Genomic DNA, 27,436 nt, shown 5'->3' on the forward strand with positions numbered 1-27,436 from the left:
GTGACAACTTCCATTTCTTATCCAAACTCTCGTCAAAATACTCATGGCTGTGATCTCCATAGCTCACACAAATACTAAAAACTATTAAATAAAATATACTTTTTTTCCAGCTCGATTTCGCTTCGCTTGATTCATATTTATGAATTTTAAAAACTGATGAATACATCTGTCAGCCAACAGTAAGAAGTGGATAAGATGCCAAACAGGCACGAAAGATATTTATATGCTTAAGCTGGATAGATTCAAGATCAACTGATAATAAATATGTTACTGCATAAGTATTGTTTGACTAAGGTAAAAACTTGTTGTGTTTATTGTTTGGTATTATGGAGTACGTAGATACGTGGAAAGTGGATGAGTATTGATTGATCGATCGAGTGATATGAATAGGAATTGATTCGTGAAAAAGTTGCTATTGATGCAGTGAAACGAAAAAGAGGAAGAGTGAGAAATGGTTGATGAGGGAAATGAGTGGATGGGAAAATGGGTGTGTACTTGTGTGTTCTTTATAGTGGTCCATTCATTCCACTAGTAGCGGATGGATGAATGAATGGAAGGTGGAACAAATCAAGAGAAGTGTGAGAGAGAATAGCACCTTCTTATGCCAATCTCTAAAGCATTTTTGCCCCACACCAAACCTCAATCAATGGTTCACTCCTTGACATAATGAAATGGTGTCAAACTCAAGCTATCTTTTTTCTGTTTTTCTTTCACTCTTTTAGCATATTTCGATTTTAAGGTCACGCTATATGTTTCTGGAAACTATTCTTTTTCTGTCAGTCTCACACTCACACACGCCACTACTGAGAGGTAGTGCTAGTGTTAATGCTCACGCTCTAATATCTCCAATTCTACTCCACTACCAATTTCCTCACTCTTGTACTCCTTTCGAAACTTCCAATTCAATACCAATACACACACTATGGAACTGTCAACACCCTTTTGTTCTCTGCTCTCTGTCTATGCATTTTCCAACACATCCCACTAACACAACAATCTTTGTATCACTACCAACAAAATAAGACTCAGTTTTCCTCTCATTTTGAAGAAGAGATGAAGACAGACTTCGGAGATCCAGCACAGTTTCTATGAATCAGGTATCAGATTCTTTTTTTCAGACCAGGTTAAACCTTGCTACTCAAATGAAATTCTTTTTCTTTCAATCTTTTATCCATTTTCTTGTTCTGCTCTTTGTTTTGAGTTTGGATTTGGAACAAGAACACCGGGTGTTCCTTCAGGTTGAAGTAGTAAGTTGTAACAGTTACAATTTTAAGCATATTACCTTGTGATTGATTAGCTCTCTGCTAAATTCTATTAAAACATTTGAATTTCATTCTGATGTGCATAGCAGGGTTGTTAGTAATAGTCACTCATGATTAGAAAAGAAGAACTGCACTTGGCTATAATTATATTATGTGTGCTTTGCTTTCAGAGCAAATTAGATTAGAACCTCTTTTGTGCCAAAGATGCGAATGAGTGACTTCAAAGCATTATCCCTTTCTTCAATTCTTTGATTAGAATCATAGTAATGACGGTGCAATAATTCTCTACAGATACAAACAAAATTGACCTTCCAACGTCACCTTTCTTTGCTTTCTGACATCACCATATTGCTTTTCCTTAGAATTCTTTATTAATGTGTAGCTTGTTTATAGTTTAATGTCAGTGTATGATTTTGTTCCCTGATCAGTTGTTTCCAGGATGGTCCCTGCAATAATGGTTTATTGATCACCCAAGTTCGAATATTATCATCCACCTTGCTGCCATTCCAATGATTCTATTTCTTATCTGAACTGACAAATTTGCCCCCGAATTCTGTCTTAATGGCCAAGAGCATCTGTCTCTTATCCTTTTTCCAGTTATTGGCAGTGCTCTTTCTCACCTTCTACTCTATTTTCCCGCCTTGTGTGTCTCAGACATCGGAAAGCCACGCTCTTTTTCAGTTCAAGAACCATTTGAAGGACCCCTTGAATTACTTTGCTTCCTGGAATGAATCAGAGTCTCCATGTGAGTTTTATGGAATTGCATGTGATCAAGTTTCTGGTAGAGTCACAGAAATCTCACTGGACAATAAGTCCCTCTCTGGTGTCATTTTTCCATCACTCTCAGTTTTGCAGAGCCTGCAAGTTCTCTCACTGCCATCAAATTTAATTTCCGAAAAGCTTCCAGCAGAAATAAGCAGGTGTAGCAGCCTCAGAGTGCTGAATCTAACAGGAAATCAATTGGTGGGAGCAATCCCAGACTTGTCTGGGCTGAGAAACCTGCAAATTCTTGATCTTTCAGCAAACTACTTCTCTGGTAGCATCCCTAGCTGGGTTGGGAATCTAACCGGACTGGTTGCACTGGGTCTTGGGGTAAATGCATACGATGAAGGTGAGATTCCAGGGACTCTTGGAAATCTGAAGAACTTGACCTGGCTTTATCTTGGTGGCTCCCATTTGATAGGAGACATTCCAGAATCACTGTATGAAATGAAGGCATTGGAGACACTGGATATGTCAAGAAATAAAATCTCTGGAAAACTATCCAGATCAATTTCCAAGTTAGAGAATCTTTACAAGATTGAGCTCTTCTCAAATAATTTGACTGGAGAGATTCCAGCAGAGCTTGCAAACCTCACCAAACTGCGGGAGATTGACCTTTCTTCGAACAACATGTATGGTAGGTTGCCAGAGGAAATTGGGAATATGAAGAACTTGGTTGTTTTTCAATTATATGAGAACAGATTTTCTGGAGAACTTCCTGTAGGATTTGCAGATATGAGCCATCTCATTGGGTTCTCGATATATAGAAACAACTTCACTGGGAGGATTCCAGAAAATTTTGGCCGTTTTTCACCACTTGAAAGTATTGACATATCTGAGAATCAATTTTCAGGCGATTTCCCAAAGTTCTTGTGTGAAAGAAGTAAGTTGAGGTTGTTGCTTGCATTGCAAAACAATTTCTCAGGGACTTTTCCGGAGTCTTATGCTACATGTAAATCTCTGAGGAGATTCAGGATCAGTATGAACCAGTTATCTGGGAAAATTCCAGATGAGGTTTGGGCACTTCCATATGTAAAAATAATTGATTTGGCTTATAATGATTTCACTGGTGCTGTACCTTCAGAAATTGGGTTGTCTACTAGCTTAAGTCAGGTAGTTTTGACAAAAAACAGGTTTTCAGGTAAGCTCCCATCAGAACTTGGCAAGCTGGCGAACTTGGAGAAGCTTTACTTGAGCAACAACAATTTCTCTGGTGAAATACCGCCTGAAATTGGATCTCTGAAGCAGTTATCCTCTTTGCATTTAGAAGTGAATTCCTTAACTGGTTCAATACCACCAGAACTGGGTAATTGTGCAAGACTAGTGGACTTGAATCTTGCTTGGAATTCTCTATCTGGAAATATCCCCCAGTCAATTTCACTTATGAACTCATTGAACTCTCTTAACATGTCTGGAAACAAACTCACAGGTTCTATTCCAGATAGTTTAGAAGCCATAAAGCTAAGTTCGGTGGATTTTTCTGAAAACCTGCTTTCTGGGAGAATTCCATCTGGTCTTTTTATTGTTGGAGGAGAGAAAGCCTTTCTTGGAAACAAGGGGCTGTGTTTCGAGGGAAACCTAAAACCTTCCCTGAATTCTGATTTGAAGATTTGTGCCAGAAGTCGTGATCAGCCAGGGATCCCTGCTAATAAATTTGTCTTTATCTTTCTCATTGCTTCTATTTTTGTTGTTATTTTAGCTGGTCTCGTGCTTTTGAGTTGTAGAAGCCTCAAGCATGGTGCAGAAAACAGCATGCAACGTCAGAAGGAAATAAGTCAAAAATGGAACCTTGCATCTTTCCACCAAGTAGATATCGATGCTGATGAAATATGTAATCTGGATGAAGATAATTTGATAGGTAGTGGTGGCACAGGAAAGGTTTATCGAGTGGAATTGAGGAAAAATAGAGCCATGGTGGCTGTCAAGCAACTAGGGAAAATAGATGGTGTGAAAATTTTAGCTGCAGAGATGGAGATTTTGGGGAAAATTAGGCATAGAAATATACTTAAACTCTATGCTTCTTTACTTAAAGGAGGATCCAACCTTTTAGTGTTTGAGTACATGCCAAATGGTAATCTATTTCAAGCTCTCCATGGACAGATAAAAGATGGGAAGCCAGACTTGGATTGGAAACAGAGGTATAAAATTGCTCTAGGAGCTGCCAAAGGAATTGCTTATTTACACCATGATTGTAATCCACCTATTATTCATAGGGATATAAAATCCAGCAACATTTTGCTTGACGAGGATTATGAGCCAAAAATTGCTGATTTTGGCATTGCAAGGTTTGCAGAAAAATCTGATAAGCAATTGGGTTATAGCTGTCTGGCTGGCACACTTGGTTATATTGCTCCAGGTAAGTTTGCAAATGTTTTCTTCCGGGAAATTTCAGTTTTTTCTTGAGTTTTAATGTGAATCTTGAGTTCTTTTCTCTTTTTTATGACATATGCTTCCTATTTATGTATGTTTGAAATTCAATGGCATGGGGTTAACGTATATATTGTTATCGTTGATGCAGAACTTGCTTATGCCACTGACATTACTGAAAAGAGTGATGTTTATAGCTTTGGGGTGGTGCTGTTAGAATTAGTGTCAGGCAGAGAAGCCATTGAAGAGGATTATGGAGAGGCGAAAGATATTGTTTATTGGGTTTTGACTCATCTGAATGACCGTGAAAGTATTCTCAACATTCTTGATGAAAGGGTGGCATCTGAGTGTGTTGAAGATATGATGAAAGTGTTGAAGATTGGCATCAAGTGCACCACTAAGCTTCCTTCTGTGCGTCCCACCATGAGAGAGGTTGTTAAGATGCTAACTGATGCAGAACCTTGTGCATTGAAATCACCAAAATTCCGTCATCACAAAGACACAAATGCCCTTCTCTGATCAGTTTCGTTTCAAAATGTAATCGTAATGTGAATCCTTTTCCTAACTTTGTAGCACTTTCGTAACCATGCCGACATACATTTATATGATGATTATGGCTTCCTAAAGGGTTCCTACCAAACTCTTTTTTCTTATATTATCGCTTTGCGTGTTTAGGTATCTTGTGTATTATAGTACTACCCCAAGCTCTTTTCACTTTTTCCTTTTACTTTTATTGGTTTTCATCTTTATGTCTAAAAAACATTTTTATTTATTTAAGTATTGACCCACTTTAAGTTTTGTGAAGAAAAAAAACTTTTAAGTTTGAAATACAAAGCCTTTTTGCTTTGCTCCCATTTCTTCCATCTACCAAAGCTGCACCTAAGTGTTTTCTTTTGTCACTTGAGTTGCTGAAATAAAAGGAAAGAGTCTAGACACACCCATGTCAACGACAGATCTGAAGATTCAACAAGTTGAAAAACAAGTATATTTTGGTTTGTTAGAGATCTTAAGACTTTGCTACAAGTCTCCTCTTAAAAAAATTTCCTTCTATTGGACTTTGTCTCGTGAAGAAATATAAGCGAAACATTGACCGAGAAGCCAGTAGTTGTTAGAAAAAGAAAATGAAAAGGAGGATGTGAATTGAACCGTGTATTTTTTGCCTTAGAATGCACACTGATTCAAACTATTCATTCCACAGTGTAATTTCCATTTCCTTGCTTGGTACATAATAATAGAATCATGAATGAATGATACACTTCTTGGCGTCACCATCAATTACAAATTATTACAGGATTTTAAAACAAAAAATGGAGCGGGTTAGTGTATATGATTGAGTAGTCTGGTGTGAGGCGTGACGTCGAAATTAGTTTGAAAAAATGAAGAAAAAAAAAAGTGATGCAATATACAAAAGTTGACTGTGTCAGAATGCAGGGAGCTGAAGCTGAGCGTGGTGGAGAAGGAGATAGCAAAAGAGAAGAAGATAACGCTATTGCGAAGAAGAGTGAGTGGTGGACCTCGAGAGTATTGGTTGGGCTAAACATGCAGCCAATGCTCTTTCCAAGTTATTTACAACTTGAGACATGGTTGGTCTGTCACGACCTTCAAGCCTGACACAATCTGCTGCCAAATAACCCACAAACGCCACAGCTTCTATCTCGAACGGCGTGGGAGGGGGCACTCTTCTGTCCAACACTCTGTGAATCTCATCTTGAAAAATGAATGGCACCACAAAATCAACCACATTTCTTGGCACCCCATTTTCGTTTTTGTGGATGGCCTTGTACCCAGAGAGCAACTCTAGCAGAACCACGCCAAAGCTGTAGACATCACTCTTGGGGGTCAAATGTTGAAGCCTGTAGTATTCAGGGTCCATGTAGCCAACAGTGCCAGCTGCGAGAAGTGAAAGGTGAGCCTCCTCATCTTCAGGATCAGGTCCCATCAGGGAGAGTCCAAAATCAGAGACTTTCGCAGTCCACTTGGCATCCAACAATATGTTTGCAGATTTTATGTCACGGTGAATGATCGGAGGAGTGGCGTATTGGTGTAAGTACTCTATGCCTCTGGCAGCATCCAGAGCCACCTTGATCCGCACCGGCCATGACATCAGAGCTGAAGTTTGGAGCTTGTGGAGATGGTCACTCAGACTCCCATTGTCCATGTACTCGTACACCAAAATGCGTTCTTTAGTGTCTTCATAGAACCCCACCAAACGGACCAGGTTCTTGTGGTGGAGTCTGGAGAGAGATTCGAGCTCATTCACGAAAGCATTGTCTTTGTCCACTTGGGCACCCAAGACTGTGTATGTGGAAGATGAGGCTTCGGCTCTTTTTATAGCTACCTCCTTCCCGTCCTCCAAAGTGGCACGATACACCGAACCGAAGCTTCCAATCCCAACTCTCTTCTCCTCAGAGAAATTGTCGGTGACTTGAAGCAGTGTCTGGAGGGAAAACTCCTCCAAAGGGCTCCCATTTCCCATGCTGATCACGTGACTCAAGCGCTTCTGAAGAACACGAGATCCAGCTTCGGTTTGAGGTTGTGGTTGAGAGTGAGATGACTCATCATCCAACCGGCCAGAGTCATGGACACGGCTTCCTCTGCGTTTAGACTTGCAGTGCCTGTGAAGGAAGAAAGCTATGACTAGCAACAGGGAACTGCACCCCACACATCCAACCACAAGGAATGCAACCATTCGGCTGCTCCAACGAGAGTTGTTTGATGGTAGCAATGGCTGAGATGGTGATGGTGATGGTGATGGAGGTGGAGGTGGAGGTGGAAGTGAAGATTGAACTACTTGAGGGGAACAGGGTTGGCAAATGACATCAGAAGACTGACATAGTTTGGCAGAGTTGGGCAAGGGCCCACAAGGGCACTTGTTCCGACAAGGTCCTGGGAGGACATCTTCAAACACCTTGCTGTCTGAATCAAAATACGGAGAACCCCAACAGAGGAAGGAAAAATCGGAAGACACAACTCCACAGAAAACACTTTTCTTTGCCACAATTGACTCAAAAAAAGTGTCTTGCAAGGATTGCAGCATGGTGAAATTATTGGACCCCCAACAGACAACTCTTCTGTCGTGCCCGAGCGCGCAGCTACGGTTCTCTCCCAACGCCAAAGAAACGAACCTCCCTTCTGGTTTCTCACCCTCCATGTCTCCCCAACAATCCAAACCACCGTCACCGGAGAGGACACAGGCATGCCTAACCCCAGCTGCGAGAAAAGTGTAATTCCCGCCAGGCGGAGGAACATCAACAACAACTCTACTATTGTTAACCCTCCCCGTGCCGGTGCATTTAACATCCCCCGTCGGAGATAACCCACACACAAAATTCTCTCCCACGGCAATGCTTGACATTGACATGTTCCTCAAACTCCCACTGCTCGAATTGAAGTCGTGCCATTGCCAACACTCAAGCTTTAGGCCACTGTCATTATTATTTACAAGACCGCAAACGTGGGAGTGGCTACTGTCAATATCTTGGAGAAGGGATCCATTGTAGATGCGCTTGTAGGGAACATTAGAAGCATTGCCGGAGAATCTCCAACACCCCATGATGGAACTGGAAGAAGATGATGGCCCCAAAGCACATACAAAGCCGTTGCCACCCACAATCTGAGAGTAGGTAACGGTAGGATTCACATCAAGCGTGAAAGGCGGAGTCTGAGTCCGAGGAAAGGTGGTGCAGTTGAGATTTGATTGTCCCTGTTGATTTGGATGTTGCAAGACGCAAATAAATGTTTGGTTTGAATTGGGGGTTTGAGAAATGGAAACAGTGGAGAGTGTGTTTATAGATGGAAGACAAAAAAGGAAAAGGAATAGGTGGCAGAAGAAGGAGCGATTAAGGAGTAAAGCTGCCATGGAATTGTACATGAATAGTAAAAGCGTTCATTAATTTCATGGTGAAGCTCTTAGTGATTAGAGAAGGGAAGTGAGAAGAGGTTTTTATGAGAAGGAGAATGGAAAAAAGGCTCTACGCGGTTTCACAATAGTCACACTCAGAGACTCAGACACAGACACAACACTGTCGTTTTTAGGACTCAGCAACCTATGCATGACCGAGTCTACATATCTATGTTCTCTGACTCGGTTTTCCTTTTCAAATTTATTTGCTACTCGGTCATTTCACTGCCCAATAAACATCTAGATTAATTTTGTTCTCTTCTCGCAGTGAATGGTTATAAATGGGAGCATAATAGAGATTATGATGAAAGTGGTGAAAAAAAAAGACTCAAAATGAGTCAATTTTACCATTCTTATTATGCTATGAACCAGAAAGTGTAAATTTTTTTACACGACCCAATAGCAGGTTCGCGATTATTTGATGAGTCACTGATTCTTGAATGACTTTTATCTCTGACCTTTCAACCAATCAGTGTTATTAATTTGGTAACTCTAAGATGTACAAATAACTAATATCTCTGACCTTTCAGCTAAACCAAATTATACGAGAGTTAACAAATGTAACATGAATACACATGGTGACTAGTAATTAGAAATATTATTAAAAAGGTTTGTTATAAAGATATCAAATCATTCAACATGCAAATTCTTATTATATACCTCAAAAGTCAAAGATTCATCAATAATACGAACCAACAAAATCTGTGGACAAATTTAAATTTTGTTTTAATAAGTTGATGTACGAAGGAAATTTCATATAGGAAAGTTATTTGAAAACGCTTAACTGCTCTAACCACACATCCAACAAACGATTTAAAATAACACGTAGCACACACCATAAAAACTATTTATATACATTTATTCCAATAAAAAATGCTTTCGACAAATGGTACTACTTAAAATAAACAATGGTTGAGAATGATAATTTAAAAAAAAGGTAATGATATGTTTTTGTCTCTAAAATCATTTTAAATTTTGGATTCTGTATTACTTTTAAAGCCAATAATTTTTACTTTTACATTTTTAATATGTAAAAAAAATATATTTTCCTTATTTATAATAATTAAAATATAATATATTATAATAATTAAATACAACTTACCGGTCTTATAATCCATTATACCATCACCACATCTTATTATTTGGTCTTATTATAATATAAGGCAAATATTAGATATATAATTAAATATTTAAACCATCTTCTCACAATATTTGGTATTATGTCTTAAAACAAAGTGAAATTTAATTCTACAGATTGACTTAATAAGATAATTTTTTTTTTTGTCAATTTATTTGTGTGCTGGACCAGAGGAAGTCGGTTTAAGATTGAGAGGATGAGTGGGTGTTGTCTCGGTAGGGTACCGAGTGAGGATACTGTACTAGAGGGAGTTAGAATCAAACTGAGGGAATAAGGGGGTGTCGTCTCGGTATGTAGGCTCGTAAGATGGCGAGGGAGAATATTGATTTAATTAGTTTTGTATCTGGCGATGTTTTGGGGAGTTAGTAGGGTGGTTATTATATTCTTAGATATTTTAGGAGTAGAAGATAATTTTGTTTTTGAGAGGTGCTGTTATTTTTAAAAAATATTTTAGAATTAGATGATGGGTTTTCTTTTAGTTATTATTTGGTGAATCTTGGGATCAATATTTTGTAACTAATTATGATATAAATAAGAGAGTTACTCCCATAGTCAAGGGACAGAGTTTTTTGGCCTAAGCAAGTCATAAAAACTTTCTTTTTGTTTTGGTGAGGAATTATCTCGTATTTTTCTGAACCGGAACAATTTGATTTTTTTTAGTGCATTTAATATCTTTAATACATCTTTCACACCAAAAATCATATATATCGAATATAGAACTAAAAGTAATTTAATAATAAATAACTAAATAAATGTAATAAAGAAAACCTCGAATAAGACGTGCATTGTCTAATAATATATGAGTATTTTTTTTTTGTATACATTTTATTTTGTGCTATCGTGATTTACTCGTTGATCAAAATACAACTAAGAAAACGAAATGTAAAACTTTGAAAAATGATGACAAATTCTACAACAAACTTTCATCCTTATATGCAGAAAAATGTCACTATTTTATAAATATTTTATGAACTTTTACATATAAACAAAACGCATAATCGATTAAACAGAAAAATGTAACCGACTAAAATTAAAAATAAAAAAAAATTCTTTTATTCTAACATAAAAAATTAAATATGAAATTATAAATAAAAATTAAATATTTATAAATACATTGTCCTACTATATTAAAATGAATAATTAAAAGAAAAACTATGAAATAATTAATAATATAAAATAATAAAATAAATAATTTTTTAATGCATGCTTTATAAATAAAATATTAAAATAATAATAAAATTATACTAATTAATTTAAATTTTGATAATTTATTTTAATATATTTTTATTATGAAAATATTTTTTATTAAAATTTGTAATAATTTGTACTTTAATTTTAATTTTAATTTTTTAAGTAAATATTTTTTAAAACCTATTTTATGAATTATTTTCTAAATGTAAAATATTAATGTATAATCAAATTTATACCATACATGTATGGGATAGATACATTTATTTTTGAAAATACATTTATCTTTTAAAATAATAAGAGGTATTGAAAATTATATAATAATTCTTAAAAACATAATAAATATATAATTATTATTGTGCAAAATCAAATTAAAATCATATACACAAGAATCTTCAACATAAAAATATGAATTATTGTCATTATAAAAATACTACAACAAAAATCTTTTAAATAATCACCAATTTTAATAACAAAAACTATGTTAAAGACTAATTATTTTAGTAGTTAAAACTTTAATAATTAATGTTGATAATCAATTTAAAAACTAATTTATAATAGAACTATTTTAGTTATCAATTTAAAAACCAATTATAATATTTTAAACTATTTTAATTGCTAATAATATTTAGTTTATAAATCAAGACATAAATTAATTATAAATCAATTATAGTGATTAATTACTAATCATTAGTAAAAGATTTCTTGTAATTTAGTATAATTTTGTAAATTAAATACTTAATTGATAAATTAATAAAATATCCTATTGTATAAGATATAGATACATGATCCAAATAAAATAATAAAATTTTCACATAAATTAAAGTATCCGTACATTGTAATATCACATTAATCATCTCCCGCTAACTTTTCTCTCACTCACTTTCAACTATCTCACCTTTTTTTCTTCTGACCTTTTCCTCCAATTCAAACAAAGCCTAAAGTTTAATATTTTAAAAATTGTAGGGAAAAAAACTCTCATTAGAAGTGAATAACTAAATAACCATTATACACTTGTTACTTGTTTCTTTAAGAAATATATGAATCAGCAAGGAGATGTTAAGATGCTTACGAACAAAAAATTAAAAAAGGTACCTCCATTCTCTTGGAGCAATACTGGCAGTTAATACTTTACACCATTTTAGTATTAATCTTCACATTTACGACACTGTTACAACATTAAAGCAAACTATATAATCAAGAACATAGAATAGGTCATTTTCCTTTTCGGAAGATCGAGCGTATGGTTTTCTTTTATCAACGAATAATTTACAGAAAATGTAAAGAAAACACATACCGACCAAGCGGTGACAGGAGCCAGCAAATCATAATTCACAAAATCCTCCATTACATAAAATCGATTTTATGGTAATTATTTCACATAAAAAACGAACTTGGAAAATATTCTGTGCACTACTACACTGCCACATGTCCTCGTTCATGGTCCAAACCAATCATCACACTGCTTTCCAAATGGAGGGATATATAAAGCCGTGAGATAATCTTCACGAGAAATTGAATGAAGACTCTTATGACTAAATAAATAACTTTGAATCCACTATCACCAGCAATGCTATACCAAAATGTCAAAAGATGGTTTTCTATGCAACCACGGATCCTGAAGCAGCTTTCCTTTGCTCAACAAGACTTGACAGTACACTATCAATTTGAGCAAATACCTCCTCCTTTGAGACATTTCCATTAATCTGAAGACAAAAAAAAAGGTAGCTTAAGTGGGTTTCACCCAATTATACGGAGCAGGACCTGTCCAAAATATATTTTCTCCTATATCTTAGCTTTTGCTTTATAGAAACTTCTTGAATACAAAATAAACTGACCGAAACCAGCCACTAATAACACTCGAAGAAACACAACATTCAAGCTTAAAGTAGCTAAGCATCAAGCATCTATCAACCAATGTAACTGTTCCACTTTCAGAATACATCAAATGTTTTATATTACTAATTATTGTTTAATTCAAAATACACAAAGTCCCTTTTCTTTTTCTTTTGATTCATGCTGAGGAGATACACTTGGCATCTAATCCACAAGAACAAGTATGCAATTGTGGATATCCATGTTCTATACAGTAGTAGTGGATGGATTATCCACTATAAAAATGATAAATAGGGAAATGCTTTATAAATGATGTCCACTCCACATATGTTGAACAGGATTGCTTCTGCCATATGTTTGTTGTTGCACAAGCATGTGCGCACATATAAGAGAGAGTTTAAAGAGCATACCTTAACAGTTATATCTTTATACAGGGCAAGGACGGACTCCACATTTTGATGATGGGTGTTCAATCGCAACTTCACCTAAGTCAAGCAAACGACAATGGTAAAGAACATTCAATTGGACACAATTATAATCTATACACGTGTGTGTAGGTATAAAATAATAATCTAAAAAAAAAGAATTTATATGTTTTCAAAAAAAAAAACAAACAAAACAAAACAAAACAGATTAGGGATATATTCTTGCCTTCTCTTCAGTATCATCAAAGCGTTGGGTAAGCCTTGCAGCTATTTCTTCTGTCTCTGGAGGAGAATACTTCAAGTGATATATCTTCCCGGTTACAGGATCTAATCTCCGTCCAACTACTCTCTCCACAAGCAAGTCTTCAGAAACCTGAAAAATCAAAAGAAAATGATAAGAAAAGCTACTTTGACTTTTCTGCATTCAAGATCAATGGTATTGGCTTTTATAGTATCACTATTAACATTCATTTGGCTTCATTTTTCTAATATCACCCAACTGGTTTATGAAAAGAAAAAAAATGGGTAATGAGAGGTAGAAACGTTGAAAGGAAAACAACAAAATGTTTACCTCTAGAAGAAGAAAAGTATGAGGCTCAAACCCAAATCCCTTAAGTGCAGTGGCCTGAGACAAGCTCCTGGGATAACCATCCAAAAGCCAACCACGTTCCTTAGAATCTGGTTTCAAGAGACGATCCTTGACCATCTGTAGCAGAAGAAAATGGAGGGTAAGAGAAAGAGCAGAGGACAAGAATGAATTGAAGAGAAAAAGTAAGATTGGATTACAAAGATTACATACCATGACAGCAATTTCGTCAGGGACCAACTGTCCCTTCTCCATATACTGCTTGGCTCGCTTTCCATTTTCACTTCCTGTGGCAATTTCGGCCCTAAGTAAATCTCCAGCAGCAATATGCACCAAACCGTACTGCGTATATAATTTAGATGAATCGAAGGAATGAGCATATTTGAAGGAAAACTAAAAAGGTTATGTGATGTGTGAGTGTGTGCAGTAGAAAAGCAGTAGAAAGAGAAAGAAAGTAAACCTTGTCGGCGATTAGGTGGCACTGGGTGCCTTTGCCAGAAGCGGGAGCACCAGAAATCATAACATTGAGCGCTTCATTGGTGACGGTCTGTTTGTGTGTATGACGGTGAATTGTGAATCCAATCAAATAGAATGAATGATAAAAGTAAAAATGAAGATACGAACCAGAGAATGGGAACGGGAATTGGTGGCGGTTGGAGCGGAAGGGGGTCGGAACTGATGATGACGACGGTGGTGGCGGCGACGGGGAAAACAACAAAATCCACGCTCCTTCTTGTCGCCTTCAGTCGGAGTGGGCAACCGAAGTGAAGCGGTTGCTGCGCTGTTGAGATTCACGATGCAACCCATCTCTCTTTCTTTCTCTCTCCGCCTTTCGATATCACTCGCCTCCTTCATCATCTCATATAAACTTATTTTTACTTTTTCTTTTCATATTTCCTAATTTACCCTTCCGCTTTACACACGCCGCCATCCACCTACCAAAGGACATTTACCAATTTTATATTTCTATCTGTCATGTTGTTTTCCTTCTGATCGATGCATAAATTTAAACATTATGTAAATTATTTTTTTAACAGTGATATAAGTTATTCACATTTAACAGACGGACATTTCAAACAATCACATTCATCACTAGTTTTTAGAGTGAAAATAGATTCAGGCATGTTCGGATATATGTGAAGATCATTACATACAAATTTACTATAAAATTATTTATGACTTGCTTCCGAGATGCCTTAGAAGTATATCAAGCCAAAAGAAGAAAAGGTTACTTTTAAATAAATCAACTCAAATGCTCTCTGAAACATTTAATTTAAAAGGTAACTTTGAGTCATTAATGAATAATTCACACAACTTCACCAATTTAAGTAAATAAAATAAATAATAATATTCAGTTTTTAAACTAAATTTATAATTCATTTAAAAATCTTTTACAAATAATTTTTCAATCAGACTCATAAAGAGACCACTCCGGTGGACTCCGGTGCCGGAGCAGAGAAAGTCGCCGGTGAAAACGAGGCCGCAGAGTGTGTGAGAGACAGCGTCAAAAGTTAGGGATCAGATAATGGAACACTTTTCTTCTTTTCCTTTTTTCTTTTTTTTTCCTTTTTTTATTTTTGCAGTTCCTTCCTTATTCTATTTTTAAGAAATATAATAAATAAATATAAGATGTATTTTTTGATTTATTTTTGCAGTGTTTCCTGTCATTGATTTTGACAAAAAAAACAAATTGCTATCAACTGACTATTACTTTTTTACAACTACACTAGTTCTTAAAACAATTTGCTTCTTCTTTTTTTTTCTCTTAAAATGTATTCATAAAATACACTTTTACCTTTTAAGACTTCAAAAATTAATTTCTTAATTTATTTTCTTAACATTTTGAAAAATACTTAACAATAAATTTTTTATTAAATCAAATTAACTAATTTATAAACCTAAAATTAGTTTACACACGAGTGAAAAGTTAAATTTTAGAGAAATTAACGTAAGATATTTTTATGAATAATAAATTTATTTTAATTTAAAAATATATATTTTATTTTATTTCTGTTAAATGTTTATTCAAAAAATTTCAAATTGACCAAATTGCAACGATTCAAATCCTTAGTTCCAAATCATTCCTAATTTGTATAAAACATTCTCAATTCTTATAAATTCCCATATCAACATTTCAATTTCATTCTCAGCAAAACTAAGAAACAAAAATGCACATGCAACAGTACCACTAGAAATAGTTCATTGCATCAAATATCATATTCAACACGCAAACAATTCAATTGGCAGAAAATCAATATGAAATTGGGAAAGAAAAAATTAGCTTCATTCACCTCAGAATAACTAAGAATCCCAAGAGTCATTTTTGAATTCACAAAATCTCTACCTCAATCTAAAGAAAATGGAAAGACAAATCAAACTACTAGTTAGCAAGGAATAAAATGTGACTCTAGGGATACATACAATCCTTACAACCCTAAAAAGATCACATGCACGGTCAAATAGATTGGATGTAAGAAGATTGAATTTTTGACAGATTTTGTTCGATTAGTTTCGAAGAGAACTTCGCAGCGAGTAACCTTGTCACAAATCACAAAAAAGACAAAAGCTTGAGTGAGAAATTAGAAAACCAAGATGCAAATGAAAGGGATAATCAATTTCATAAGGAGAGGTTTTTTCTGTATTTGAAATTTACAGAGATTATTTTGATTCCTGTTAAAAGAAAGTTTCATTTTAAAGAGTTTTACCATTAGTGATTAAAATACTAAAAGAAATGTAACTTTTAGATAATTACTAATTTGGTACTTCATTTATTTTGTTAAGTTCAATTTGGTACCTCAATTATCTAAAAAAGAGTTAATAGGGTCATTTGAAGTCATTTAACAATTCAAATTTGTGCCTAAGGTAGAAACCTCATCAGTTTGATTAGATACTTCTTTCTTTTTGTAAATTTCATGCCTTCCCATTAAAGCAGCCTGAATAGCAACTTTCAATCTATTGTCTTTGATGGTTCTCATCTTTTGAACTACTTGACATAGTTACAGATATTTCAGCACCAGATTCTTGGGTTACTACAACCTTCCATAGCATGGCCAAATTCCTTACATTTTTGACATAATAAGCTTTTTGAAGTATTAACCGCGTTGGCCTTATGCGATTATTAGAACTATTTCTCTCAATCTGATTAGTGTCTCCCGTGGTCGAGGCACATATTGATGTTCTCTCAGTAAATTTCAAAGAAAAATGAAATTATAAGACATCACAAATCCTAGAAGGATGCCACACTTGAAAATGAAACCAAACTATCAAGAGCAGCAACTTAATCTTTTCACCCCATCAAAAAAAAGAAAGAAAATACAATAGGGTTCGGAACCCAAAGACCCGCACGAACCCGACCCTCGAACACAGCCAAAGACCTCGGTCGGGACACCCCCGATCACCCGTGGAAAAAGGACCCAGAACCCAGGTCCCCTCGCCAAGTCCTCCTGGAAGGACCTGGAACCCCCCGAACAGATTGAGAGACCCCGATGACTCGACTCAGAAATCGGCTGGACCTGGGACCCCAGACTCGGCCCAGGACCCCCGGAGCGGCCCGGGGGACACTCACGAACCCGATACCCCGGACGCGGCTCGAGACCCAAAATCCCCGGGACTCGAGGGGACCCCAGACTTCCGAACCCAGGATCCTACATGAAAGAGACACAAAGTCCCATGAGACCCCTAAACCACGAACCTGATTCCTCGGACCCCCCAAGCCACCCCCCGGACCTCTGAACCCAGGACACGCACGAACGCGAGACCCACTGGGAGCCGGAACCCCCGATCGGACCCGGAACCCCGAGACCCGTAAGGACCCGGGGAGCCGGGACCCCGAAAGAACCCCAGGTCCCCCAAGACGCAACGAGACCCCGTGTCCTAACCCGGGGACCCGGCACGAGACCCTGGTGACCCGACCCAGAAATCGATCAAACCCGGGTGACCGGGGGGACCTAGCACTGACGCGAGACCTGGCCAGACAAGGACCCCAGAAATCGATCAAACTCGGGTGACCGGGGGGACCTGGCACTGACGCGAGACCTGGCCAGACAAGGACCCCAAACGCGGCCCACACAAACTTGGCCCAACACGGACCTAGGACGCGGTACGAAACCCCCCACCCAATGGACCCCAATGACTCGACCCAGAAATTGGTCACCTAACCCAAAAATCGGTCAGACCTGGGTGACCGGGGGGACCTGGACTCTCCTGGCCAAACAAGGACCCATACACGCGGCCCAAGGGACCTGCACGAACCTGGCCTGGACGGACCCAACTTGGACCTAACGCAGGACCCGAACGCTACCTGGGACCACCCCCGGACGGACCGTGACACGGGAACCTCTAGTCCTATCCTAGACCGAGTAACTAGACCCTACCTAGTCCTAGACTAGTCCTAGGCCTAATCCTAGTACTAGTCTTAGACCCCTTAATCCCTTCTAGTCCTAGACCCCCTCCCCTCCCCCTAGTCATACCCTAAGACTCTAGTCCTAGATTATATAGTCCTAAACTAATCCTAGACTCTTCTAATCCCCCCAGTCCTAGACCCCCTAATCCGAGGCCCTAATCCTAGGCCCACCCCCTAATCTGACTCTAGTCCTAGACCCCCTATTCCTAGACCCTAGTCCTACCTAGACCCTAGACCCCCTATTTCACTATAATCCTAGTCCTAAATCCCCTAATCCTAGTCTTAGACTCCAGACTCCAGTCCTAGACCTAAACTCTACTCCCTAATCCTAGAACCTAGACTCTAATCCTACTTTAATCCTAGACCTTAATCCTAGACTCTAGTCCCTATATTCTAGTCCTACTCTATTCCTAAACTCTACTCCTAGACCCTAGTCCTAGACCCTAAACCTACTTTAGTCCTAGACCCTAATCCTAGACCCTTTAGTCCTATATCCTAGACCCTTTAGTCCTATACTCTAATCCTACTCTAGTCCTTAGACTTTAGTCCTAGATTCTAGTCCTAGACTCTATAGTCCTAAACTCTACGACTAGACCCTAGTCCTAAACCCCAATAGTCATATAACCTAGACTCTAATCCTACCTACTCTAGTCCTAGACTCTAGTCCTAGACCCCCTAGTCCGAGACCCCTAGTCCTAGAACCTAGACTCTAATCCTACTCTAGTCCTAGATTCTAGTCCTAGACTCGATAGTCCTAAACTCTACGACTACTCCTAGACCCCCTAGTCCTAGAACCTAGACTCTAATCCTACTCTAGTCCTAGACTCTATAGTCCTAAACTCTACTCCTAGACCCAGTCCTAGACCCCACTAGTCCTAGAACCTAGACTCTAAACCGACTCTAGTCCTAGACCCCCTAATCCTACTCTAGTCCTAGACCCTACCTAATCCTAGACTCTAATCCTTAAACTCTATTCCTAGACCCCCTAGTCCTAAACCCCTAGTCCTAGACCTTAATCCTAGACTCTAGTCCTAGACTTTATAGTCCTAATCCTAGACCCCCTACTCTAGTCCTAGACCCCCTAATCCTACTCTAGTCTTATACCCAATCCTAGACTCTAGTCCTTAAACTCTACTCCTAGACCCCCTAGTCCTATACCTCCTAGTCCTAGAACCTAGACTTTTAATCCTACTCGTCCTAGACCCCTAATCCTAGACTCTAGTCCTAGATTCTAGTCCTAGACCCCACTCGTCCTAGAACCTAGACTCTAAACCTACTCTAGTCCTAGACCCCCAAGTCCTAGAACCTAGACTCTTAATCCTACTCTAGTCCTAGACACTAATCCTAGACCCCCTAGTCCTAAAACCTAGACTCTAATCCTACTCTAGTCCTAGACCCTAATCTTAGACTGTCCTAGACTCTATAGTCCTAAACCCTAGACCCCACTAGTCCTAGAACCTAGACTCTAAACCTACTCTAGTCCCATACCCTAATACTAGACTCTAGTCCTAGACCCCCTAGTCCTATAACCTAAACTCTAAACCTACTCTAGTCCTAGACCCCTAGTCCTAGAACCTAGACTCTAATCCCTACTCTAGTCATAGACCCTAATCCTAGACTCTAGTCCTAGATTCTAGTCCTAGACTCTCTATAGTACTAAACTCTACTCCTAGACTCTAGTCCTAAACCCCACTAGTCCTATACTCTAGTCCTAGATTCTAGTCCTAGACTCTATAGTCCTAAACTCTACTCCTAGACCCTAGTCTTAGACCCCATAGTCCTATAACCTAGAGTCTAGTCCTAGACCCCCTAATCCTACTCTAGTCCTAGACCCCCTAAACCCTAGACTCTAGTCCTTAAACACTCCTAGACCCCCTAGGCCTAGACCCCCTAGTCCTAGAACCTAAACTCTAATCCTACTCTAGTCCCAGACCCTAATACAGTCCTAGACCCCCTAGTCCTATAACCTGAACTCTAAACCTACTCTAGTCCCAGACCCTAATACTAGACTTTAGTCCTAGACCCCCTAGTCCTATAACCTAAACTCTAATCCTACTTTAGTCCTAGACCCTAATCCTAGACTCTAGTCCTAGACCCCCTAGTCCTAGAACACTCTAATACTCTAGTCATAGACCCTAATCCTACTCTAGTCCTAGACTCTCTATAGTACTAAACTCTACTCCTAGACCCTAGTCCTAAACCCCACTAGTCCTAGACTCTAGTCCTAGACCCCCTAGTCCTAAACCCCACTAGTCCTAGACTCTATAGTCCTAGATTCTAGTCCTAAACTCTATAGTCATAGACTATAGTCCTAAACTCTACTCCTAGACCCTAGTCCTAGACCCCCTAGTCCTATAACCTAGACTCTAATCCTACTCTAGTCCTAGACCCCCTAATCCTACTCTTGTCCTAGACCCCCTAATCCTAGACTCTAGTCCTTAAACGCTACTCCTAGACCCCCTAGGCCTAGACCCCCTAGTCCTAGAACCTAGACTCTAATCCTACTCTAGTCCTAGACTAGACCCCCTAGTCCTAGACCCCACTAGTCCTAGAACCTAGACTCTAAACCTACCCTAGACCCCCTAGTCCTATAACCTAGACCCTAATCCTACTCTAGTCCTAGACTCTCCTTAACTCCTAGACCCTTAGTCCTAGAACCTAGACTCTAATCCTACTCTAGTTCTAAACCCCCTAATCCTACTCTAGTCCTAGACCCTAATCCTAGACTCTCCTTAAACTTTACTCCTAGACCCTTAGTCCTTAAAGTCTACTCCTAGACCCCCTAGACCCCCTAGTCCTAGAACCTAGACCCCTAATCACTCTAGTCCTAGATTCTAGTCCTAGACTCTATAGTCCTAACTCCTAGACCCCACTAGTCCTAGAACCTAGACTCTAAACCTACTCCTACTCTAGTCCTAGACCCTCTAATCCTAGTCCCTAGTCCTAGAATCTAGACTCTAATCCTACTCTAGTCCTAGACCCTAATCCTAGACTCTAGTCCTAAACCCCCTAATCTATAGACTCTAGTCCTAGACCCTAATCCTAGACTTTCCTTAAACTCTACTCCTAGACCCTTAGTCCAAGAACCTAGACTCTAATCCTACTCTAGTCCTAGACCCTAAACCTAGACTCTAGTCCTTAAACTCTACTCCTAGACCCCCTAGACCCCCTAGTCCTAGAACCTTGACCCTAATCACTCTAGTCCTAGACTCTATAGTCCTAAACTCTACTCCTAGACCCCACTAGTCCTAGAACCTAGACTCTAAACCTACTCTAGTCCTAGACCCTAATCCTAGACCCTAGTCCTAGACCCCCTAGTCCTAATCCTAGACTCTAGTTCTAAATTCTAGTCCTAGTGTCTATAGTCCTAAACTACTCCTAGACTCTAGTCCTAGACTCCCTAATCCTAGAGTCCTAGACCCCCTAGTCATAGGCCCTAGACCCTACAAACATAAAAACACATCACACAAACACAAAACAAAAAACTAGAACAAAGACACACAAAAACACAAACAAAACAAGAACAAAGACACACAAAAACACAAACAAAACAAGAACAAAGACACAACACACAACAACACAAGAACAAAACACACACAAACACACAAAAACACAACACAAGAACAAAGACACACAACACCCAAGTTTACAAACTAATTAACAACTCTATAACTTTAGAACAACAAAATAAAACTGAAATCTAACAGTAAAATAAACTAGTTACACAAGTTTAAGACTAAAAATGAAAGTTCAAACTATAAAAACAATAAATAAATTTAAAAATGCATATGCTGGAATAAAACTAAGGAACAGGAAAATAGTTTAACTGTTCAAAGAAAACTAAATCTGCAAGTCAAAATAACATGCAAGTTGCTCTGCAAATCATCAGATGAACAGTAAATAAGCAAGTCAAAATCATTGCCGACAACTTAAAACACATGAAATACAAAACATGTAATACGAACCACTTCAAGAAAGTTCAAAGTAATAAATTTTTAAGTATACCTGAACGCATTTTAAATATCCAGAAGTTGTCAAGAGTCTCTGTTTGGAGGATTCAATATCATCCATGATGTTCTTTGCCAAGGACTCATTTGCAGAACTATCATTACACAAAGCTGGAATTTTTGAAGCAAAACCAATAGCGTCATTCACACTCAAGCGGTCCAACTCAATTTGTGTTGCTGTCAATAACTCATCAAACATACCAGAAGACTTGACTACATCTAGTAATTGACCAGCCTCACTGCGCATTTTTGCATAAGTTGTGGAAAGCTCAGCATAAGGAAGAAGTGAATCTTTTGTTGGGAATGCTGGGTCAGAACATGCTAATAAGTCCAGCAACCAACCTTTGAGGGCACCAGGCCATCAAGGTTTTTGGACGAATTCTTGAGCTTAATCTCCTTGAACAAAGAAATAAGTACCATAGATGCAACCTAAATACAATAGAAAAAATTAATGGCAGGTAGGGAAGGCTGAAGTTTGCATAGCTGTATATTTCTGCACTCAAATACGTACCTGGCGTTGGACACCAGAGAAAGAGGTTAGAGAGCTCCATAGTGGATCAATCACATATTTTAAAGAACCCACTGGCAGCTTAGAAGCAAAATATCCCAAAGCAGTTGCTGTAACTACTCGGGTATGAGTAACACATGTGTCCACATCTCCATTTCTATCTTGTGGAATAGCTCCTTTAATAGAATCAAGACTAAATTCCAAACCCCGTTCATTTTCAATTTTTGCAGCTCTCATTTTAGCAGCTGCTCTAATTTGACTTTTTCGTGGAAAAGCAACTGGCCAGCATCTTTGAGGCATCTAATGCTGATCCAAATGGTGTAGATGCAAGTTCACTCCAAGAAGACCCGTAAGAACTTGCAACCACCCGTAAGAACTGCCATTAAGCAGGCAGACAACTAGTTGGATTAGAAAATAGAGATATCAATTCAATACATGTAAAATTTAAACAACCACGACCAAAGGTGGTATGGAATCACTTTTTAGGGCGTAGAGAAGGGAAGAGGTGAGCAGAAAATTCTACAGAAAAAATGGACCACTGTAAACATCTATAACACCACAACAATGATTGACTAGATACATAAAGTAGTGGGAAGATTTACATGAAACAAAGCAAACTTTCAACATAAAATACTTTGATGAAAAAAGAAGACAATAAACAATCAACGTCACAGTCAATCTGTTCAAACTTAAAATAAATATTCTTTAAATAAACAATTCTAAAAAATCACTTATTTATGCAGACAGAATGTGCTTATTAAAAAAACAGGAAATTTTATATTTTTAAAATAAGCAGATTAAAGGCATTCAAAAATTGAAATCTGTTTATTTTATTGAAAGACGCTTAAAAAAGTAAGCACAAACAAACCAGGCCATTATCAGAACTAGACACATAGATAGACACATAGAGATGGATCGTAGTCTAATCCAGGAAATATCATGTAAAGGTACATTTTTAGTAGCTTTATCAACTTAAATGACCAGCCAGCTAGCACATGTATTTACAAAGCCTCCTAGAGGTCTAAGAAACATGGTAAAGTAAATTATTATATGCTCCAGCTTGAAAGAGATTGTTGCAATAGTAGCTCAAAAGTATAACATGACTACGTTGGTAGGATAATAGAATAACATATATTTTATATACCAACTGGTTTCCATAAGAATTATCACTTCTCTAACCCCTTGTTCGGTATAGTAGAGGGAAAAAAGAGGTGGCAGGAGAAAAGAAAATATATAAATAAAATAATAGTGGGTGGAACCCACTGTATTATTTCTCACCATTCTTATTCATCTTTCTGTCTCTATCCTTACTTCCAATCAATTTACATAACTTTCAAAATCCTCTCTTTATTACTCATCTATTTCTACTCTACCAAACAACTAAACATTCAATCTCATTTCTTAACTATCCTCTATTCACAACTTATTTCTTTATTTCTATCTTCTCAATTCCTGCCCTCAAAACCAAACAGTGCCTAAGAGAGGAACACATGAATGATCATGATGTGCACGCATGTAATATTACTACTTATTTTAACATAGTACTGTACATGATTTCTGAAACTATATAAACTAATTTCGTTTAACAGTTAAAATATAGTCCTGAAAATATGTTTATCTCTCTATCACAAAAGCTGACAGAATGTGAAACCAGATGAAATACACCTTCTTTAGGCCTTGTACAAAACCAAATCTCATATACCTGAACAAGGAGACTCCAAACTCTCTCAGAACATTGCAAAATATCTTCATTTGTTTCCAATAGCAGATTCTGGAATACGATTCTAAGGGTATCTCCAAATATAGAAGAGGGCCAGAATGAAGCACCAGACAACTCAGACATGCTTCTTTTATATCCAGCTTCAAGTAGCCTCTCCTGAAGATAGAAAATTCATGGCAAGACATCAACAATTGTACCACCTATTGTGAGAAAGAAACCATTTGATAAATACATTTGATAAGATGAGATTCAATTTTTTCACTAAAAATCAAGAAAGAAAATACATACCAAAGTCCGTATTGCAGAATAGCGAACAGATGTGATACTATGCCTCATAAAGGGCCACAAACGTTGTGCCAATGTTGAAAGCACATAAGGATTTTCTTCTCCATCGCCATCACCAGAACCACCACCTCCATTTTCCATTTCCTTGTCTCCCAATCTCAAAACTTCATACATATTTGGCGCCATATCTTCTTGAGAATAGATTTCTGCCAGTAGATTCATTACACTGCAAACAGATGATTAACATATTAATACTAATATACCATTGTAAAACAATCATTTGACCTCAATACAACGTAAACCATAGTGCAAAACCTAGAATTAGAGGTAAGCTTCCGTTTGAAATTATAAAAACCATTTATTCTCTGCATAATCTCTGAACTAAAATAAATGATGAACTTATATTCATGCGAGTACTCTGATTCAGCTACTTCAAAGAATTAATTACAAAAAACATGGCATAAAAGCGTCACATTTACTTGCATATTTAAATCAATTTCCCTCTCTCTCTTCAATGTGGTTGGTATACTTTTGTCTTCCAATTCAATAAACAAGGTCCCACCCATGGGTGAGTCAGGTTTAAATACGCCAGCAGAAGCACCTTGATGTGCTAAAATCTCTCTCAGTGCCATCACGCTACCATGTCGTACCTCCCAAACTGCCAACAGCATTTGATAAATAAGCATTCAAAGAAAATACCATTGAGCATAAAGTACATATGTGAAATAAATTTGAAAATACTATTGCAGCATCAAGTTGATGTCTCATGAGTGCATAAAGTCCATATGTGAAAAGAGAGTTGTTGGTGTTGCAGCCCAAAAGAAAACACACCACGCATCCAAGTAGTTTCGAGTCTATAAGAGTGGAAGAAACACGATGATAAACATTAGATAAGAAAGAAACCAAAAACAATTTTCTTTTGCTATTCTTGAACACCACCTCAGTGGATTTCAGGTCGTAAATAAATAAATAAAATCTGAACATAAATTCTTAAATCGAAGTGTTTGAATTCCAAAGATCTTGTATTCATCAACCCTTAAGCCTCTGCGTCGATGCGTAGAAGCGTAGAAGGCACATTGTCTAACACATGAACCTGAAAATACGACGAAGGGTAGGGTAAAGGTTGTGCTGGGCCATTTGAACGCTGAGTTGCTTTCGGGAATCCTTGACTTAATAGACGTGAAGAGTGTATGAGGCATGGGTGGGTAAGGGTTTTGGGTCAGTGATAAAGGTACATTAGACTGCTTTTTATGACCGTTATACAAAATTATTAAAAAGAAAATATTACTTTCTATAATTATCGATCTGCCCTATATGACCGTTGAGGATAAAAAAGATTGTGACCGATATATAAAATTAATAGAAAGAAAAAATTTCCAAATGCTTATTTAACCATAAAATAATAAGGGCCAGTAAAAATTAATTATTTTGTAGTGAGATACCTCCAAAGAAAAGCATTCGTTTCAAAATTATAGGTGTCAATATGCCTCTTAGTAAAAATAACAATATTTACTTTAGAAAAACGATAAAAATTATTACACACTCCAAATTTCAATGTCTTAAAAAGAATTATTACATTATCAAAAAATGTCAAACACACAAAATGTCCATGCTATCATCTAATCCAAAATAATCATTAAAATGTCGAACAATAACGTGAACAAAATAAGGAAAGTAGAATAATTTTTAGAAAGTTACTTATTATTATTTTATCATTCATTTTTTTAATATAGTCATTTTTAGCATTAACTCATCTTAGCCATTAGATGAAAAAAAAACGATATATATATATATATATATATATATATATATATATATATATATATATATATATATATATATATATCAAACATTTTCATATATTTTTTTAGCTCGAAGAGCAAGTTTAATTAGACATCATGTATTTCTGAGTTATTCTATTGTTTTTAATTGATGTGTGTATGATTTTTGTTTCTGATACAATATTTACAACTTTCTTATGAATAAAGTTGACTCTGCATAACGAGGAAATGAATTGTTCTAACCAATATCAAAAATTTCTTCATCATTCGTTGAGTTTACTTTTTTAAATAGTCATCATGTGTTTCTAAGTTATTTCTCAATTCTAATTTATGTGTGTGTTCGGTTTTCATTTGTGATGGAATATATACAAATTTTTTATAAACAAGTGAAACCCTAGAAAACACACACGAAATATAATTGATTCCATCTGATTTCAAGAACCAATTCTCATTGCATTTTGAAATTCTTCTAAACTTGTTTTTGCTTGAGAGACTCTACATAGAAGTGTCATATTCATTGATAAATATCACAAAATTTGGGATGAACTTTTTTCCCTACACCTCCAAACATTTCCTCTTCGCCTCCAATTTTTTTTTTAAAGATGCACTTTGCCCCTCACTAAATATATTTGTTCTCTCTCGTATCTAATGCATATTAAGTGATTTCATTCCCAAGTTTATTTTTTGTACATATGTTGACATCTGATATATTTTTTTTCTGTTACGAATGTCGGCATTCAATATATTTTTTTCGTTATGGATGTCCACACCCTTCATTTATACAAAACAACAGGCTTTACAATTGGATCTCTATATCCATATCTCTCACACCCTTCATTTATACAAAACAACATCATTCTCCTTTCCACCAATACTTTAACTAGCTTTTCTTCATGACTCTTTTTCTCTTTGTTACTTTAATCTTCATGGTCCATTCAAGCAAAGCCTGTTGGCCACCTTCACCAGGTTATCGTAAATTTCGAATTCAATGATTGTTTTCCCAAGTTCCAAATTCAGGTTTATGATTGTGATTTTCAATCCTTAGAAATTCAACAATCCTTCTTAATAAACCAATGAATCAAAGAGGGTACAGAGAAAATGCATTATGTTCGTTGCAATGAGTCAACAATTTCAAGTATTATTTTTTAAGAATTTTTAAATTATAAAAGTTAGATTATTATTGTGTAATACAATCATACATTATAAAATTAGTAAAATTAGTGTAATTCAATTTAAAACTAGTGCAATTTGGATAAACAAACACACAA

General features: G+C 36.9%; 3 protein-coding genes across 7 annotated transcripts; 1 reads left to right on the forward strand and 2 right to left on the reverse strand.

Annotated features, from left to right (window-relative positions):
• Nucleotides 1–281: 281 nt before the first annotated feature.
• On the forward strand, nucleotides 282–5,069 carry LOC114169214 (Leucine-rich receptor-like protein kinase family protein). Of its 2 annotated transcripts, none has more exons than XM_028054263.2 (3): nucleotides 282–1,097; nucleotides 1,691–4,380; nucleotides 4,543–5,069. In XM_028054263.2, the coding sequence occupies exons 2-3, from the start codon at nucleotides 1,824–1,826 to the stop codon at nucleotides 4,908–4,910; spliced, it is 2,925 nt and encodes a 974-aa protein (XP_027910064.1). In that variant the 5' UTR covers nucleotides 282–1,097; nucleotides 1,691–1,823; the 3' UTR covers nucleotides 4,911–5,069. The 2 variants fall into 2 exon arrangements, with proteins under 2 accessions (XP_027910064.1, XP_027910065.1); XM_028054264.2 differs by having other exon boundaries at nucleotides 1,701–4,380.
• A 496-nt stretch (nucleotides 5,070–5,565) lies between these two features.
• On the reverse strand, nucleotides 5,566–8,415 carry CCR4 (CRINKLY4 related 4). Its single transcript, XM_028054265.2, has one exon. The coding sequence runs from the start codon at nucleotides 8,260–8,262 to the stop codon at nucleotides 5,878–5,880; it is 2,385 nt and encodes a 794-aa protein (XP_027910066.2). The 5' UTR covers nucleotides 8,263–8,415; the 3' UTR covers nucleotides 5,566–5,877.
• Nucleotides 8,416–11,912: 3,497 nt separating this feature from the next.
• Nucleotides 11,913–25,601, reverse strand: AMK2 (adenosine monophosphate kinase). 4 transcript variants are annotated; one of them, XM_085668818.1, is made up of 10 exons: nucleotides 22,386–22,598; nucleotides 22,076–22,303; nucleotides 21,873–21,985; nucleotides 14,090–14,400; nucleotides 13,926–14,012; nucleotides 13,679–13,807; nucleotides 13,451–13,585; nucleotides 13,106–13,252; nucleotides 12,865–12,939; nucleotides 11,913–12,324 (listed from the first exon to the last, which is right to left on the reverse strand). In XM_085668818.1, the coding sequence occupies exons 4-10, from the start codon at nucleotides 14,321–14,323 to the stop codon at nucleotides 12,220–12,222; spliced, it is 912 nt and encodes a 303-aa protein (XP_085524944.1). In that variant the 5' UTR covers nucleotides 14,324–14,400; nucleotides 21,873–21,985; nucleotides 22,076–22,303; nucleotides 22,386–22,598; the 3' UTR covers nucleotides 11,913–12,219. The 4 variants fall into 4 exon arrangements, 2 of the variants coding, with proteins under 2 accessions (XP_085524944.1, XP_027911005.1); XM_028055204.2 differs by having other exon boundaries at nucleotides 21,873–22,303; XR_014986450.1 differs by lacking the exons at nucleotides 11,913–12,324; nucleotides 12,865–12,939; nucleotides 13,106–13,252; ... (2 more) ...; nucleotides 13,926–14,012; nucleotides 14,090–14,400 and adding exons at nucleotides 15,723–16,002; nucleotides 24,085–24,258; nucleotides 24,391–24,613; nucleotides 24,871–25,045; nucleotides 25,481–25,601 and having other exon boundaries at nucleotides 21,873–22,303; nucleotides 22,386–22,758.
• Between the last annotated feature and the right edge of the window lie 1,835 nt (nucleotides 25,602–27,436).

This window comes from Vigna unguiculata, chromosome 11, assembly GCF_037176805.1.
Source record: "Vigna unguiculata cultivar grain cowpea cultivar isolate G323 ecotype 2 chromosome 11, ASM3717680v1, whole genome shotgun sequence".
Taxonomy (NCBI): Eukaryota; Viridiplantae; Streptophyta; class Magnoliopsida; order Fabales; family Fabaceae; genus Vigna; species Vigna unguiculata.

Bases quoted from the DNA above. Each gene is read 5' to 3' on its own strand.
- LOC114169214 (XM_028054263.2), top strand. From the start codon at position 1,824: ATGGCCAAGAGCATCTGTCTCTTATCCTTTTTCCAGTTATTGGCAGTG. The intron at 4,381-4,542 runs GTAAGTTTGCAA...TCGTTGATGCAG, and splicing joins ACTTGGTTATATTGCTCCAG to AACTTGCTTATGCCACTGAC.
- CCR4 (XM_028054265.2), bottom strand. From the start codon at position 8,262: ATGTACAATTCCATGGCAGCTTTACTCCTTAATCGCTCCTTCTTCTGC.
- AMK2 (XM_085668818.1), bottom strand. From the start codon at position 14,323: ATGATGAAGGAGGCGAGTGATATCGAAAGGCGGAGAGAGAAAGAAAGA. The intron at 14,013-14,089 runs GTTCGTATCTTC...ACACACAAACAG, and splicing joins ATTCCCGTTCCCATTCTCTG to ACCGTCACCAATGAAGCGCT. The intron at 12,940-13,105 runs GCAAGAATATAT...TGCTTGACTTAG, and splicing joins TTGATGATACTGAAGAGAAG to GTGAAGTTGCGATTGAACAC.